At 41.4% G+C, this 18,289-nt stretch overlaps 1 protein-coding gene across 2 annotated transcripts in view; it reads right to left on the bottom strand.

Annotated features, from left to right (window-relative positions):
* coro1ca (coronin, actin binding protein, 1Ca) overlaps positions 1–18,289 on the bottom strand; it is a 35,370-nt gene that overhangs the window by 2,916 nt on the left and 14,165 nt on the right. For both annotated transcript variants that reach the window (XM_029439537.1, XM_029439536.1), the window contains 9 exons: positions 15,227–15,426; positions 4,240–4,362; positions 2,816–2,945; positions 2,531–2,712; positions 2,206–2,325; positions 1,773–1,877; positions 1,544–1,689; positions 1,246–1,303; positions 864–1,097 (listed from right to left, as the gene is read on the bottom strand). In XM_029439537.1, the coding sequence (XP_029295397.1) occupies positions 864–1,097; positions 1,246–1,303; positions 1,544–1,689; positions 1,773–1,877; positions 2,206–2,325; positions 2,531–2,712; positions 2,816–2,945; positions 4,240–4,362; positions 15,227–15,424 (1,296 nt within the window). In that variant the 5' untranslated portion in view covers positions 15,425–15,426. The remainder of the gene's footprint in view (positions 1–863; positions 1,098–1,245; positions 1,304–1,543; positions 1,690–1,772; positions 1,878–2,205; positions 2,326–2,530; positions 2,713–2,815; positions 2,946–4,239; positions 4,363–15,226; positions 15,427–18,289) is intronic.

Here is an 18,289-nt window from a genome sequence, read left to right as displayed (position 1 = left end):
CAAAGTCTTGGACTGTACATGCCATGTGGCAGGGTCTGGTACTCTGAGGGTTAAAATGTTTCGCCATCGCTGGAGCCCAGTGGGCTGTGATTACAGAGCAGGACTGCCGAGAAACACATGGGCTGGGTCCCAGGCGGGTGGCTGTGTTGTGGGTGAGGTGCGGCAGGACGCCCAGCAGCAGGCGCCCAGAGCAGCAACAGACCCCTCAGTTTGTGGGTCAGAGAGTGGGTTGAACAACATCTACAAACCACCTCATGAAGACAGCCAGCAATCTGCTCTGCTTCGAACACATACAATTTGTCTGCTTAACACTGTGAGCCCCAGAGAGGCAGCTACACAGAGGTGCAAACAGTGGAGAGGGGCATTAATGACTGAGCGGCTGGGAACTACGTTAACATTAACTGTTTATTGTCCATCATACTTATGCAAGGGATGTTTTTGGTTGGGTAGTGATAACTTGTTCTCAGTTAATTATTTATTAAAATAAACATTACAATGTATCATAGCTGAAAAACGACACGTTCACTTAAACTTCCCAATACCATGCAGTCTAGATCTGAAACAATTAGTTGCTTAATCACCAAAAATAATGAATCTGCAATAACCAGCTTCTAAATTATAAGTATTTGCCGCTTTCTGAACGTCTTTGGATGGTTGGTCGGACAGATTATTATTATAATTACCAGGCGTGACATGGTGTGGCTGGTATTGTTTTAGTCTGTGTGTGTCATCATGGCGTTTATATGTCCATGTGTGTTACAGCCGTGCAAGATGCACTGACTGGAAAATGATTTAATACTATTTAATGTAACCCTGCGCTACATTTATCAGACACATAGATCTTAGAAAAAACAAATACTCACAATCGATGGAGTTGGGGAGGCAGACTTGTTTGCAGGGCTCGAGTTCTCTGTGTTCTTGCCATCCAAAATGTTCTTTTTGACCACCTTGAAGTCGCGGTTCTTGCTCTGGACGTAGCCGTTCTTGAGGGAGATGAGGATGGGGTCTCCATTCTTGCCATCAAACCACTCCTCAGCCTCCAGGGCAGGATTAGGTCCACTTGTGTCAGGGTACAAGTCGTCCTGGAACAGGTCCGACTAAAAAAGGGGAAGGACAAAGTGACGAGCTGTGAGAAAAAGCTTTATGACCAGGAGATGTTAAGACAAGGCCTCACTCAGCTGCCTGTGATCAACATGCAGATTAGAAGGTCTGGTAACTGTGCGGCCATTTAGGACGAGGACTCACCTTTCTCGGTACGGTCATCACGATAGGCTCACACTTCCTTTCATGCAGTTTATAAAACCTGCCAACAAACAAATTCAAAACAATTACCCACAATTCAATGCATTATTAAACAACAGCAACAGACAGTGTTTTAGGACTAGTTTACTGTGGAGTGCCCCGAGAGGGTTTAATGATTATGTCACGGTCACAGTCTACCTCCTAGTGGTGAAACTAGGAACTCCACATTAGATCTTTGTTGACTGAAATCAAAACGAGTTCAGGTGTGGGAGATGATTATAAGCCATCTATCTTAGCTTACCTCGCAATTTCGCACTTATTGACATCAAGGCCCCTCTTGGGCATGTAGCCCATGCCCCTCTGGGACTCCTTGCTGCCAAAGGTGTTGAGGAAGTGAACGTACGGAGCCTCATGTGTGATTTCAAAGTAACGGATGCTGCTGTCACCCTGTCAAGAAATAAAGAAGGGTTTTATTTCTCCATTCAACTTAGTAAAAATGTAACTATTAGGTGCTCAAAAAGGGAACTTACCTTCCCACAGAGGTAAACAACGCTGGTGTCTGGGTCATAGAAGGGCATGAGCACTCCGTTGCTGGTGTCCAGCTCAGTAACAGTCATGGGCTCGTCCATGTTATTCTGAAAGAAAACACAAAGAACAACATGATAAATTAGTTCTGTTGGAGAGACTAAGAACACAGAAATGTAGGGCAGAGGAAAAGGTATTGTTAGCCTTCCTGGTTTGTATCACATGGTGAATAATGTAGCAGATTTCATAGTAATAAAGTTGGTAATGTGGAGTTTTTACTTGTGTGTCCCATATCATTCATACTATTGGCTCTCAGAGCAATCTAAAGAGTGGTGGGATTCCAGTACTGCAAGTTCTTAAAGGCAACTATAAGACCTATATAATGTAATATAATATAATAACAGTCAACTTCAGATGAAGCATGCATGATGAGCTTACGATGTTCCAGAGGGTGAGCTGCCTCTCACTCATGCGACTGAAACCTGTGGTGAGGACGTTGCCGTCGGACAGGAAAATGGCCCTCATGGGTCGAGCGCCCTCATGTGCCTTCTCCTTCTCCTGTGAAGTGTAGTTTACAGGTCAACACAACGCTTGTGTGCTCCAGTCACTATTTACTGAGCAGTTTATTATGTTCACTTATTTAGTAGAGCTTACACAAACTAAAAAGTATAAGAGGCAACACGCAGGCCTTCCAGCTGAAGTAGGATTCATAATTACCTCTCATAATTACAATTGAAAACAGAAATCTTTGAAAACCGCTTACAGCAATAACAGTCTCCTTGCGGGGATCGATGACACGGATGCCCTTGTCCTTGCAGGCGGAGCAGATAAGGCTACCGTCGCGGTTCCAGGTCACGTTGTAAATAACATCCGGGTGCATGTCATCCAGGTTGATCATAGCCTCTCCTGTGCCCACGTTCCAGATGATGATCTGGTTGTCACAACCTGACGTAGTAGAAGTGAAGTTGAGCAGGACAGCAGCACATCCAAGTCACACACAATATTTTTCTTTAAGGGCAGCTGCCACCATGATGATGTTATATCTAACCTGCACTAAGAAGGACGTTGCGCGCTGTCGGGTGCCATGTGATGATCCCAACGCGCTTGGAGTGGCCTTCCAGCACCACCACAGGCTCAGACATGGACGTAACGAGGCCATTCTCAGGGATCTGCCACACCTGTGGGGGACATGAACCGAGGTCAGCAACAAACAGAAAGTGAAGCCTGCTGAAGGGAAACTCATTGTTACCCTTGAAATTGACAAAATTATAAATTGTCAAAGATTTTATTATGAATCCATCAACCCCACCCTACCGATTGCATTACTGCACAGAGGACACAGAGGTAGTTATCAAAAGCAACCTGAGGGGGCAGCAGCGACCAAGAGTTCAGTTGCCAACAACAGCATATCATTTAATGATGAACTATGAGTTAGGTTTGATATTATTACAATAAATAGTACAATACTGGACCTTAAAATGAAACATGAGAATGCAGTCTGCTTTAAAACTCACGCAACAGGATTTCTGATGATAAATTAGTTAACTTAGATATTTACTGTCGACACATGAAGTGGTATTTCAATACCACCAATAATTGGGGACATAGTTTTAGGTAAACACCTCATGAAGACAGCCACCTCATAAATTAATCATCTCTTTGTTCCTTCTTTAGCATTCCTCTTCATTTATTCAACCATCTTTCTTCGCACGCTTATATTTGCTTGTTTCAGTAAATGGTTCCATAAGCTCACGTTGTAACAGCAATAGTGAGGTAACAAGCAGTGAGGTGTGCTGATGTCCATTATGCATTTTATGGGATGTGACAATTAAAGTTGATTCCTTATTGTAAAAAAAAAAAAAGAAAAAAGAAAAGGTGTAGCCACGTCCACATCATGAGGGATATCTCTAGCAGACAGCAAATAAACCGCCCACTTCCACTTAATCTAAACTAAACATCACCAAGAGCCCGTTTAGGCTGTGACATTTCCCTTCAAAAATGTCAAATACTACAAAGAGAGGAACCATTGATGGTTCTCATCTTCATTATATGTCTTATACTTCTGGACACATGAACTAAATATGGCATTGATTCAGAGGGGGTTTAACAGGAAGTTAGGACTTTCAGGTGCGGAAGTGGTAGCAGCAAACATAAACAGGCAGCACACTTATTACAGCCTTTCACAGCCCAAATAAGGACATATGGAGGAAAGTACAACTACAGTCTCAAAAAAGTTGGTGACCTCAGCTCAATAAACAGCTAAATCATTCCCCAGCTCTGATTCCTACAACACATATTTGAGTCTAATCTCATCCAGAGGGTGAGGTCTGCACCCATCCCTGAGTTACAACAGCTGGGCCTTTCGCAATAAAAGCATGCAGTCTCTTGTCACTTATTAGCTCAAGAATGTGTGTTGTATTTTCCACAATTAAGAGATCCGAGTTCAGGTGTGAAGGGTGCGGAAAACCTTACCATCACTGTGCAGTCCTCAGAACCGCTGGCGATGACGTGATCATTGTGGGGGCACCAGTCAATGTCTAACACCGGGCCTGTGTGACCACACACTGTGGGGTAGGATTTGTCAATACGTCCCGTCTGTAAAGACAAAGATAAACACAGAGTAATGAGATTAGTCTAAGTCTGCTCTTGCTCGGAGAAAATCGTCCATGCTGAAGGAGTGAGCATGTTTTGAAACAGGTCAACTGCAGTGTAATCCGAAATCCCACCTGAAAAATTAAGCTTGCACACAAAAAAAAAAAAGGCACTTTAACAGATTCATTCCACACGGAAAATTTAATTACATGCAAGTGACAGAATTTACTGCACGTCCATAAAAATACATTTTAATAAAAGTTGCGAAACTCTTCTATGAATATGATAATCACTTTTGAGTGATGAGATGAGTATATTCAAAGAAACCATAACCAATCTCATGTACCAACATAGTTTGAAGACGGAACAAATTATACTGGAAATGAGTTTTGGATTTGGTTACACAACAACATGACATCATACATTTGTCCCCACATTTAGTCCCGGTCGGGTGAGAGCACTTAATATGTGGCGTCAGAAAGTTCTTAAGATGTGAGGGGAAATCCCAGTCCCACAAGAACTCCTGCCAAGCGATGTAGAATATAATTTATTTTTTACATTTTTATCTAATGAGGCCCAACAAACCTAACTGCTGAAAGCCAGGGAATCACCAGGCTCAGTTTGTCACTCCATTGCACAGCCAAAAAAGAAGCTAGGATTTTATTGGTGCTACATAGAAGCAAACAGAGATTAGATTTAGCTCCTATTGGACCACCCATAGTAATTAAGGAAAGGTATTAGTGGTGACGTCATTATACAGTAGACGCATGCCAACAGATGTTTTCCACAGCAACTCCTTACTTTAAAATGATAAACCTGTATAAACTCTAAACTGTGCCCTTTACATAACCTGCTTATACAACTAATGGACTGGACGGCTACAAATGTATTTCCGATGCACACAAACAACCTTCAAATTATACTGTAGATCCTCCTCTATCCTCATGAAAGCAGCCTGCACCTGTATTTGAACTAAGAACCCCTATATGCCAGCAGAACCAGGTGCTCTCTCTACATGGAGGTGACTTAACAAACCCATGCTGTGGTGGATGGGTGTAAGAGACACACCCTGGTCTGTGTTGACTTCAAGTACCACCGCAGGGCCGGAGAGATGAGGTCACTTAATATGGAAAGAGTCCTGCTGCTGCAGCCCTATTTAAAGCACGATGGCTTCCCTAATACAAAAAGAAGAAGAAAAGACTCACTGCCCACAGCTATTCTGTCATTATACTGGGAATTGCAAAAACAACGGCTTGAGAAGAGCTACTGAAACCCAAGAATTGTATTTTCAGTAATGAGTAAGAGCTACAACGAAAACTAGACTTAAATCTCACGAGAACATAACTCAAAGCAATTACTAATATTTATCCAAACAGATGCAATTATGCATGCACATATACTTGCTCAAGGGATTTACAATGACAGTACACTCACAACACCTTTTCAGTTCACACAAGCAAAATGTCTTGTTTTTGACCAAAAGAAGCACTCAATTAAAATCAGTTATTACAGTAGTGTGTAGACCAGATGGCCATTTTCACAGACTCCAATACACTGTTACCTGCAACTGCACATTATGTAATCGTTTGCGTTTCTTTAGTGGCCTCTAGGACTCTTTTTTGCAGTCTATAGCTTGTTTTAAAAAAGCTATGGGGTAAACTAGCCAGAACTGCACGTCTCTTCAGTCAGGGAGACCCGGCCACAGAAGGCAGGGCTACTGGTGTCAGTAAAGTGACAGTCTCAAAGCTCCAAAGAGACAGAGCTCACCCCAAATTGTACATTATGGCTTTTGTAGCCAAGTGATTACATGTGACTTAAAGCTTTCACAAGGACGGAACCGTCAGAGATGAATACAGAAAGCAGTAAATAATGCCCTTCTAGCCTCTTGTTGTAATTCACTGTCTGCAGCACATTATGACTGTTCAGAATTTCAAAAGAGCAGGATATAAACAAAGAAATGTATCTAGTTTTGCAGCAAACTCATCCTGGTCACATCAACTGTTTAATTGGTAATTAACACATTTCTGACTGAAAAGGGGTGTGAATCTTTCGGTATTTTACGATTTAATTCGAAATTAATTGTTGGTTCAAAACAATTCCTGCTGCAGTACATAAGGCGGTGCGGCAAACGGTGGCATGAAAGTAGAGTAAAGGGTGTCTATGCTTATGGAGAATATATTTGAAAGGTTATATCAACTGATTGCAATAATGTAAACACACAGAGGCAAACCTAAGATAAAAGGTAACATGTATTCATGCTGCACAGAAGACTGACTTCAAGAAGTTTAGGTTACACAAAAATAAAAACGCTGCTCGTTACATAAAACCAGAGGCAAGCAGGGGATTGGTGATCTTCTTGGAGGGACAGTCCAGTCCCAGATACGAGTGTCATGTTTCTCAGGCATTCCTGCAGTTAGACATTTCCCTGCCTCTGCTACAGCAGATAAAGAAGCCTAGCACGTCAAGCCTGCTGCCGTTACAGTGCACATCCACAGTGGAAAACACACACAACTTTACTGGGTCAGTACAGTCGCACAATGGCTGGACATCGGTACACATTCCAGGAAATGACTGTGTGCTATATGAAAATATTAGGCCTGTAACCATGCAGTCACCTGACTGACAGAGTTGGGCTGTGACACATACTCCAACTCCAAGTTTAGAGATCAAAGTCCAGTGTATGCGAGAACGAACTCTGCATGCACGTACGTGTAGTATGTGAAAATCACAAGATCTTGTCTAAACCTTACCCTGTCTGCTGAACACACCCTGAAATCTACCCTGTGTAAAAAAGCAGACTTTGACACTATTGCAATAGGGATCTAGGAGCCACTATCCTGTATCAGATAACATTACCATTAAATGTGAGATTGGTGACCTCTCCTCTGTAGATGAGTCTACTTTACCTTTTCATTTTCATTTTCTTTCGTCACAAAACATGAACTATCTGCATTATGGAGGTAGACAGGATATCTGTGCATATTAAGTAGAGAGATATATATTACAGCAGAGTTCACAGGCCCTTTCCTGCACATTATGTCCTAAAGACAGGAGAAACCGGATGTAATTAAAGCAGGAAGGACAAAGACTGATGACCAGGTGTAGCAACAGGAACAGCATAAATAAGTCTGACAAAGAGCAAACTGATGGCTGAGATAACACGAGCAGATTCAAAGTTATTACTTTATTTTCTTTAATAATGATGCAGTTATTACTTCCCAGTAAGAGATCTAGTGTTATCTAAAGGGTGTGTGTGTAAATGCAGTATTAAGATTTCCAAACACAGTACACATTACGCAGATGGGTGGCTGTTACTCACAAACACTTAATGAAACATTGTGGTTTTATGTTCACTATTATGGTGTAAACTGCTACACAACAGTGCTGGATAATTGCAACATACCTTCTGGATCATGTGCAAAAGAAGAAAGGACTAGACTGTGACCAGGGCATGTTAGTATATTATCACGGTTTAATACCTACAGTAAAACTCATTTATCTGAACCTCAGAACTGACTGTACGTAAATCATGTGGAGTGCAACGAGGTTGACTATTACTAACGAAAGGTTGGATTAACCTTTTATTTTGCTCATACATACAATTCGGAATATGTCAATAGAACATTTATGATAAGGTCTAAAGGTTTTAAGTCTGTCCATGCAGAAGCTTAGTTGACGGAGCCTGCAAAGATCAAGACCACCTACGGGAGGCGAACGATCAGTGTTTAGAGCTCAACAGCGATTTCTCAGCACATCCTACATGTTAACTCCAGTTCAGACGTGCAGCAAATATTCCAACAAGACCTCTTACATTAGTCTCAGTTTTTCATCAACACGTTTTCGTCACCTGCATAAGCTATAAAAAAAATCCTATACTTTAGAAATAAATCGCAGCTTCTACGGTTGATTTGCAGCAATGAACCATGAAGCCCCAGCAACACTTGAGCTAAGCTCTGGAGCTCGACCTCCTGATCATCCCGAGCAGGGCAGAGGAGACCGACAGTTCGACCAGAGAGCCAGGCGTTCTTCACATTCCACACCTCGGCCCTAGGCAGCTCGGGTATGACCAATGAGAGCAAGAGGGGCGCTAGGGTGTCAAATATAGCACCCTTTGAGGTGTTAGTGTCTGATATACACAATTAGGAATTCCAGGGTCTTAAGAGCGAACTTAAGTGTATCTCGCCTTCAGCCTGCATAAACATCTGATAACATGATGTACAGGGCAGGAACGCAGCTTGCGTGGAGTTGTAATTGTTAACACTGACAATTCAACTGAAAAGCAACAACCAACGCTTCAGACAAGGTAAAGGCAGTGGCATCACCTGGAGGAGTGCAAGACGGTTAACCTGTGGCAACTTGTTGCATTCTCCCCTCAGTCCCCAGGCAAATTTGCAAGTCTGCATTTGTCCTTAAAATTAGGCATTTGAACTAATCTACCAGAATGTTATGCAACAACCACAAGCATAAAGAGATGTCACTCAGGAGAGGCAGAGGCGAGGTGATAAATGTGGCTGTAATCAATCACAAGGGGATGAAAAGTCTTGTGGCTAGGTCACACACTAGACACATCTTTGTAACTGCTGGTGGACAATTGGAAACTCCATGATGGCTCAATGTTTACTAAAGAATGAACAGGTTAATGTCTGGAGCCTCTGGTCCTCCCAAAATATATATTTTTCTAATAAATCTTGACAGACTTCTTACCCCTTTCATACAAAGTCAAACACGTTGGACAATGCTCTTGTAAACAGACATTTCAATTAGGGATCTAGTTTAATGTTACTGACATTTTAAACAAAATGTATGTAAATGCCCGTTCAGACTTGCGAAATAGAGAAAGAGACAGAACAATAATGCAGTTATATGCAATTCAGTGGTTTAACAGTGGTGTGTAAGCTGCAAAGTAAGGAACAGGGATTAAGGTGTAACCGGAGTCTCATGTGCATTTAAATACAGGTTGAACGTGTTCAGTAAAGTGTCCTAGGAGTAATATAAGAGGTCTATTAGTGGCAAATGGCCATAGATTCACCAACAACAGTCAGACAGGAATCCTTGCAACTGATTGCTAAAGAAAGTGGAAAGAACTGAACGAACCGTCAAACTCATTTAGACAGTTTACGACCATTTTCTCAATATCTTGATGGTATTGAATAGTAGTCATAGCATAGATAGACTAAATAGAACAGGAGTACCATGAATGTCAACAAGAAATGCGTTTCCCATCTGTAGCAATTTGAACCTTGAGCAGAATCTAATAAATCAGTGTCATAACTATTCGCTATTTGACAGCGTATATTCCCACACGTGCAGAATAAGCCGCGGCTCACTGTTCCTCAAACTAGAGTGAAGGGAAACATACAAGTTATAATAAGAGCAAGAAAAAACGGACAAAAAGCAACCGTACATTGTATTAACACTACAACTAGCAAACAGCTAGGTACAGTGGAGCCTGCAGTCTCACAGCAAGAAGGATGAGGACCGGTATTCTCCTTTATAAACATTCCCTTTATCAAATCCTGCTGTCAATTCTTGTCAAGTTATTAAGACTTAAAGAAACTAATAAACAGATTTAATCTGCTATAAATATTCATTTTACTTTGTGCAATTCTTTTTGTAAGCAGACTTCATGTTTGAAAGATCTATCAAGACCTTGGCTGGCAAGGGAACAGCTACATAGGACTGTCAGTAAGATCTCGCTTTCACAAGACTTCTAAACAGACTAAATCAGCCAAGAGAGAAAATCATCTCCAAGGCAACAAGCCTCCAGGTATAGGAAGCGTGCTTAGCAAGACTTACGGCATAGAAGTGAAAATTATTTTGTCCAGAACAAGGAAAATAAATCAACTGCACCAGCGCAGGGAAAAAACACCCACACCAACAGCAAGGGGCTAAACTCAGCAGTCGAATACCTAACATGTCCATAACTACACTACAGACATTTGTATCCTTCGAGAGGAATGTCTGACGCCTAGAAAACAACCAGTTGCATAGCAACAAGTAAGACTGCAGAAAATGAGTGAATCACACAGCAATAGATACAAAGCTCAACACTGAAACACACAAAAAAAAATGGATGCACGACATCCCTCAAGGCAGTAGAGGACATTCTTTTCATTCACACAAGAGGCCTGCACACTTCCTTTCCTTGCAGCTCAACATGTGATTCACACATGCACACCACTAAAGGGTCTGCATGCTGTCCAGTGCTGCTCAGGGCTCCATGGAAATTTCCACTTTTTTTTAAGTCCCTGTGTCTGCAGGAACAATACAGTGCAACCTGAGCTATATATAGATATAGTAGACATACCTAGCCAGATATGTACTACTGATGTTGTACTTTACATTTCTAAAACATGGCTAGTGAAATTAAGTAGGTCATAAGATTAATTCCAGATAGCATCTAAGACGAGTCTGCTATTTACTACTACTATACCGGTTGCTCTGCTGCAAGTTAAGAACTATGTGAAGCAGCTGAAATGTTGAACTACATCTGTTGTTAGTATCTAAGTGCTTAACAACTGAACCACACTAGCTGGTGGTTGCTGATGACACCGGATCAGTAGTGACTGGGTCAACGCAAAACATCTAATGAATATCAGAGGGGTCATTAACTTCTGTCATCTCTTTAATAAGACTGCACAGAGTAGATATTGTATTGCCTGTGAAGCAATGCCATTTGCCCACAGTGTCTCCACATCTTCCTACCATGTCTCCAGTGCAAGACAACATATTAAAGAAAAGATATTTTCAGAAAGAATCTGGAACATTTAAATGGCAGCACACCGAAAAAGATTTTGTGTGCCTGATGGTTAGTTTGTGAATTAATTGCTCTTGACTGAAAAAAGGCATCGTAGACAACATCTGCTATTATTATGCAAAAATAAAGTCTGTTTTATTTTAAATAAAGCTAGCAGGACTCACAGCTCTGCATTAATACATTATAAATATTATTCAGTATTCCAGCAGTCATACCGACTATCACATTAAAATAATTATTCCAACATGGCACTTGGATACAGTGAGTGATTCTGTGACAGAGACAACATCTGACTTCAACCCAGTTCTCTCATCCTGGCCGCTCTTCATATTTCGGCCTATCCCAGAATTCACATGTGTGCCGACACTGCACGAAGCAGCCAATGGCAAGGCAGGAAGGAAATGGTCTTGGAAGCCTGTCAGGCAGGGAGCAGTGAATGACCATATATGGTAAAATCTGCAGTCAGCAGGACTGAGCGGCAGAGGCGGCAAAGACAGAGGCAACTGAGCAGTATAGAGGTCTTGGAACACAAACTGACCAAAGTATGGGGGAAAGACCCTGGATATCATGCACACCCAGTGGATTTTTGTGAGCAAAGACATAGTATAGCTTAGTTAGCAGCCTAACTGGTGCATGTGAGACAGAACAGAAATAATGTGTCACTGTGCACACACCCAGGGATTACTAACAGCAAAGGTTGAACACTGGATGAATGGTGCATTGAAGGATTGAATCCAAATCAAACACACACTCCACATCTGATCAACCAGAGGCAGCATTTGAAGCACTAACATTGAACATGCCTTCTACATTAAGAAATGCGCTATGTGCCGTGTTATGGGTGTAGTTCAGGTCAATCCTAAAAAAGAAATGAACAAAAGAGGAAACGAAAGATGCTAACAATTGACAAAGTGAAAAGCACACAGTCTGCATGAAAAATACAGCTACTGATGGCTAAACCAGGACAAACTACAGGGCATTTTAAACAATGGCATGCTTAGATAAATTGAGGGATTTCTAGTTAAGGGATATAAATCACAACAGTATGGCGAGCAGAGAGGAATTATCAGGAATGTTTCACTGAACACTTGCTAGCTGCATTCACTCCCACAGCTTCCTTCATATGGAAATCAGGGAATAAATTAGCTGGCATCCTGCTAAGAAAGAGAAAGGAGGAGATTGAAAGCATGAGGCAAGGGAATGACATGTGTTGAGCTGGACATCTGATGGCCTCTCTATAAATCTCTATGTTCTGACAGGAGGAAGCAACAATACCCGTGGCCTGTGCTGAGTCATGGCGGCCTGCCGCACTAACCTCACCCTACTGAGTCACACAAAGACATGGCTCCATTGGTTGACAACTCAAAATGAGGCTTAGACCTCAGGTCAAATCACAGATCCACAACATCAACCTCTGAACTCCAAGTGACGCTTTTCTATCCATTTCCATAAAATTATAGTAGTAGAGTAGGTTTTTCAGAATATAAGCAAAAGGGAGTACACTGCTTTTTTGTTTTAGGTCTCATAATTTCAGTAATTCATTCTTCTACTGCTGCTATTGCATCACTTCAACAAAGAAGGTGCCCAGTTGCATATGGCTCAATTGTGAAGGGGGAAGGAGCATCATCACACTTCTGCCTCCCCCCAGCCGAAGTGTGGTAATGACAAAGGGCTGTGCTGGGAGTAAGCGTGGGACAAAGGCCCTGAGCAGCTGGCTGCCCACAGAGACTGGGAGCAACACAGCCTAGGCAGATGGGTTAGCCGGACAGATGCACCCTCACATTAGGGACGGGAAAGGGTGGGGGGCGTTTAGGGGATGTGTGCCCTTGAAACAAAAATTAAATAAGACCCAGGTGAACACTGCAAGTGTCCTTCAAATCAGGAATAGATTTGTATCCACAAAGCAGAGCTGTGTCGGACAAAGATAATAAAGTAAGACAGACACTTTGTACAGTTGGTGCAATATAAAATTAAAAAGCATAATGATTCAATATCACAATCCTTGTTTATTCAGTTTATCAGAAATAATCTGATAAATGCTGAAAGCATTTCTGTATCGCTGTCTGATCATACCGTTTGCATAGACCAGACTCGCCCCACTTTTGAGACCTGCATTGCAATCTATACTGAGATTTCCAGATGAACCAACTTTGTCAGAAAAAAATATTTGAGAAATACTGGGGTGATAAATGCCAAAAATAGATGTTAAAAGAAAAAACTAATGAAAAAAAGAATGCCCATTAATTTAGGCTCTGAAATGAATGTTGTGCCTATGCCCCAACAGCTGACTCTTTCTTATATGCTAGGCTGTAAAACTGGTTTGGTGGCAATATATACTGGTCACACCGTCCAAATTATGACATAGATAGACATCAAACATACTATTATTCTTAAATAACATGGCATTCCCCTTTCAGCTTCAGTGTCTCAATGCATGGCCTGTTGAAATGAGGAAAACATTAAATCTGAAGGATTAGTCTGTCACGCCTGCCAGCCTGTATGAGGGACGATCTAAAAATCAAGAGAGCTTTTTTTAATCTCTCACTTGAGGAAATTGCCAGAGGTTTGTGCTGCACATAAAGACCCCAGTCTCTCACAACTTTTTAGTTCAGTAGTGAAAGTGGACTTTGTTCAGTAGACACTCCATTACTATACTGGGACATGGCATGCAGAGGGAAGCTCATTCAAACGGACACAGAGAGGAGCGCAGGAGGAGTGTGAAACTGGTCGAGCCGGCAGTCCACCTCCAGTACAAATTCTGTATTGAATGAGGTGCTGAAGGGTGTAAACTGTGCGATGACAGACCTGAGGATCCGGTCCTCTATGCCAGAGCCTTCTCAGATGACATGGCAGTGTACTTGTGTACACTAATTACAGGCCCAGGTTAGATCTGTCAACAGTATTGCAGTACTTATGTCACTCACAGTGTCAGGACCTGCCACTTGGCCATTGCTTAGAGCTACTAAACAGAAACAACAACAGCCAGCAATTCAGCACCATCAAGCATAATGGCACCCAAGGGCTCTCTTGGGGAAAGACCAGAGCCCCCTGTTGGATACAATCCTTAATTAGCCCAATTATGACGGCAAGCTTAAAACAAAAGCGAGGAGCTAGCTTGTTTACATCTAAACACTCTTCAAATGCCCAACCCAAAAGCAATTCTACTGGGAGTGGAGCGATTCCTTATATGGAGGCAAGGATCAGGAGACCGTTCACTCCAGGGTTTGGTGTAGTTTCTGTTGTACGCATGAGGGTGTGTAAAACAGCCCGCTGGTAAACATTAATCCCAAGGTACACTGACAATAGTCAGCAGTCCAAGAGGAAAAGCTTTCAATGCAAATTCTAATCTATTGTATACAAAACATAGGAAATGGACTGTTACTCTCAAAAACATTTTTAGCAAGATTTTTTAGTTTAACTCTCTCTACCTTTTAAGTGCTTTATTTTTTACATTCATGTCAATTCAAATATGATCCCACAGAGAATGGCTTTCCTTCTCTTTATGTCATTACTGGTGTGAAGAAAATATAATTTCCCCCACCCCCAATCTAAAAATATCCAAAGTAATGTGATCATCTGTAACAAAAACATTGCATGCATAACTGCACTAAAAAGATACACTATGGCCTTAAAAAGGTTAGCATTACCCCAGTTCAATGCACCATTATTCTCAGAGAAAAGACAAAAACTATTACCGTCAAACCGGTTCTCTATCAAAAATGCTAAAGCTGTTGGGTGATCGGTCTGTTTGTGAACATAATCATCAAAAAGCGAGATCTTTGAGATGGTTACCGTTGATCACTCATGATCAAGCCAAATGCAGAGAGATTGTAAGTGAAGTTTTCAAAAAATGAGTTATTAAACATAGATGTTAATTTCACCCCACACACAATAACCGTTTTGGATAGAACAGACACCATACTGAGATTTCACCTTAGAGGAAGTAATACAAACTACTGATGTAGCATGAAGGATCAGTAAATGCAAACATGCTTACACATCTGGTTCATCTCCCTCTAGTTGTGTTAGAGGCCAGCTCTGACCGATGTGCTCTGTTCAGCACACAATACAGTGTGGCATTAACTACTAATACATGCACCATAATCTTACCTTGTGAAGAGGGAGGACGAGGAAAGCGCCTCCACCACTGGCCTCAATAATTATGGCAACAAACTTGGGGTTGACTGCACAGAAGGAGCTGTCCCATGTGACCCTTGACACCCGGATGTCATCGTAGCATTGGTCATTTTTCATCGGCAGGCCAAACACATGACGGAATTTGCTCTGCCGTACAACTCGTCGACTCATATCTGTGCAAAGAGCAGAGAGGAAGATTTAACTTATGCTAGAAAGCAGTTTAAGATAACAGGTATATACAGGATAGAGAACTTTAATATGAACCCCCATAGAGACTAGTTGAGCTACTTGAAGAATTGAGAACATAAGACATCCAACCCTCACAATGCAGCACAGCTGTTAGATCATATGTAAGCTTACTCGCTACACCAAGGGTCTCCCTGGAATTTTAGCGTCATCTTTGCCACACTACCCTTAATTCCTCTGTTGGGTAAGAATAAGGGAATATGATCTTTTCAAGGCAAAGTCCCCCTAACACTCACTTTAATCTACCATCCACCATGTGGGTTTCCCTCACCCCTGTGATCACACAGCAAGCATGTAGAGTTAAGTACTTATCCCATAAAAAAGTGGTACAAAGACACTTATTACAAGCATAAAAGTGTAATATTCAGAAGGGGTTTAAAATGTTCATATTTCAAAAAAGATGCAGCATATGAAAAATAAACAAAACAAAAAAGCTTGATGATCTTTTCATCTTCAGTTGTGCCAAATAGTAAACATCTGAAATGGTAACACCTTTTATATGCGGCACACTTAGAAAGAGCCATTTCCAACGAAAAATAGGACAAACCCAATTCAAACAAGACTTTGTAGCTGGTTCAGCAGGACAAGAATCTGCTACCAGATGAGAACTTTGGAAAACAAGCCCATTAAAATGCTACAAGTCCAAGTTATGTGCTTACAATAACAGACCACTTCCAAAAATAATGGAAAGCTGGCCAGTTTCAGATAAAGGACCAGAACTTAGGTCCAATCTAACCTACAACCTGAAGAAAGCCAAAAGCTCTCAAGTGTTCTGGTTTTGTGAAGCTCCTAAAACCTTTCTTTATTTTTTGACACAGCACATGGTAACAGTTTCCCAGCCTGAATCACCAACATGATAAAAGCGCAGCGCAGGATGTGGGATATGTTTTGAAGGTGGTTTTCCATAGTGTGTGTGTGTGTGTGTGGAAGAGAAAGAGAGTGAAACAGAGCGAGAGAAAGAATGAGAGCGAGCGAGAAACGCTTGTTTAGCATGTTTCCGACAGGACAAGGATCACAACACAGGCAGGAAGTTCTTCCTGTAGGGATGTGGGAGTGTCCTAACAGCTCAACGCGTCTGTAAAACACATCAGTCATTACAGCCCTTTATTTTTAATGTCCCCAAAACAGACGCTTTAGTGCGCTAAAAGACACATCTGTTCAAATTAGAATAAACAGTTAATGACACTTGAGTGTTAATCTTCCTTAAATTGAGGATTTTCCAGTTTTCACTAAGTTACATAAGACTCTAAATCCTCCTCTAAATGTATCTGGATCAAAAGTGCATTTATCTAGGAAACAGAATTTGATTACTTCAGGAAAGGCTCACGCAGACCAAGTGCAACGACTGACATCCAAAGACAAATCCTGGTAGATATTTGTATTTGTTTTTATAACAGTAAATTAATTGTGAAGGCCAGAAATGGATACTTTGACAGAAGGTGTTTAAGGTAATTATTCTCTAATTTCCCTGCATGTCATCCGTAGCCAAAAATGTGCCTTTCACTACCAAGAAAACCTTAAATAATCATTTAGTTTTCAAGTATGTCAACAAAGAGAAAAGGGGATTGGCTCTTCCTTATAGTAATGTGATGGTAGTCCAGGGCAACACTCAACAAGGGAACTTTGTTATGAGGAGTGAGGCTTGTTTGCTCACCTTTGGAGCTACAGATTTGTCACATAATCTTGGTGGAATAGAAGCTACATGTGAACAGACACCTAATTCACCGACCTGTCTAGTGGGAGACTTAGTAACTGAGTCCAGAGTCAAACTCTGCTTTCTGATATTAGAGGTTTGCAGGATTTTACTCTGTTGACTGCCCATCATTGTTTTATCTAAAGATAATAAAGTGAATATTTACAACACGTACATGATCATTTTAAAGCTTTTCCTCTTATAGAACAGTCTTGTTAACATAAAGATGCTCCTCAGTGTCGATGGTCAAGTATGTACTGCATATGTAGAAGAAAACGGCAATCCTAAATATGCATTAGAAATTCCCCTCTAAACAAAATGCTGATGTGCTTGTGTATAAACTGAGGCAGAGAAAAGCTCTTGGTTATTTGAACAATCCACCAATTCTCCTGGCACACATTTAACTTCACTACAGTTAGTGAGACAGAACATAGTGGGACATCAGCCAGCTAGCTTTGTTAGACACAACACAGAAAAATACAAATTTGGCTTCTGGTGACTTCCAGTGTGCTGGATGAGTGCACCCGAGGAACTTCACAGTTCCAGGTCTGACCCCAGTGGATACAGTCTGAACTGGATTTTTGGAAAATATGACACATAATTGAAAGAAAGTTGAATTTGGCATACATGTTAAATTGAATGATTGTTGAATGTTTAACAGGCTAATTGTTGGCCACTGCTAGTGGTTAATTAGCGCTAGTCCCTACCGGTTGTCTAATGGTACCATATGTTCTCTTGGCTGGAGTGAGTTCCCTTTCCTAAAAGTACACACACGTATATATATATATATATATACACACACACACACACACGTATATATACACACACGCGTATATATACACACACACGCGTATATATACACACACACACACGCGTATATATACACACACACACGCGTATATACACACACACGCGTATATACACACACACACGCGTATATACACACACACACACGCGTATATACACACACACACACGCGTATATACACACACACACACGTATATACACACACACACGCACACGCGTATATACACACACGTGTGTATATATATATATACACACACACACACGTGTGTGTATATATATACACACACGTG

This window comes from Cottoperca gobio, chromosome 9, assembly GCF_900634415.1.
Source record: "Cottoperca gobio chromosome 9, fCotGob3.1, whole genome shotgun sequence".
In the NCBI taxonomy this organism is placed as follows: Eukaryota; Metazoa; Chordata; class Actinopteri; order Perciformes; family Bovichtidae; genus Cottoperca; species Cottoperca gobio.
The sequence above is the reverse complement of the archived record's forward strand: the minus strand, read 5'-3'. Positions and strand labels throughout refer to the sequence as shown.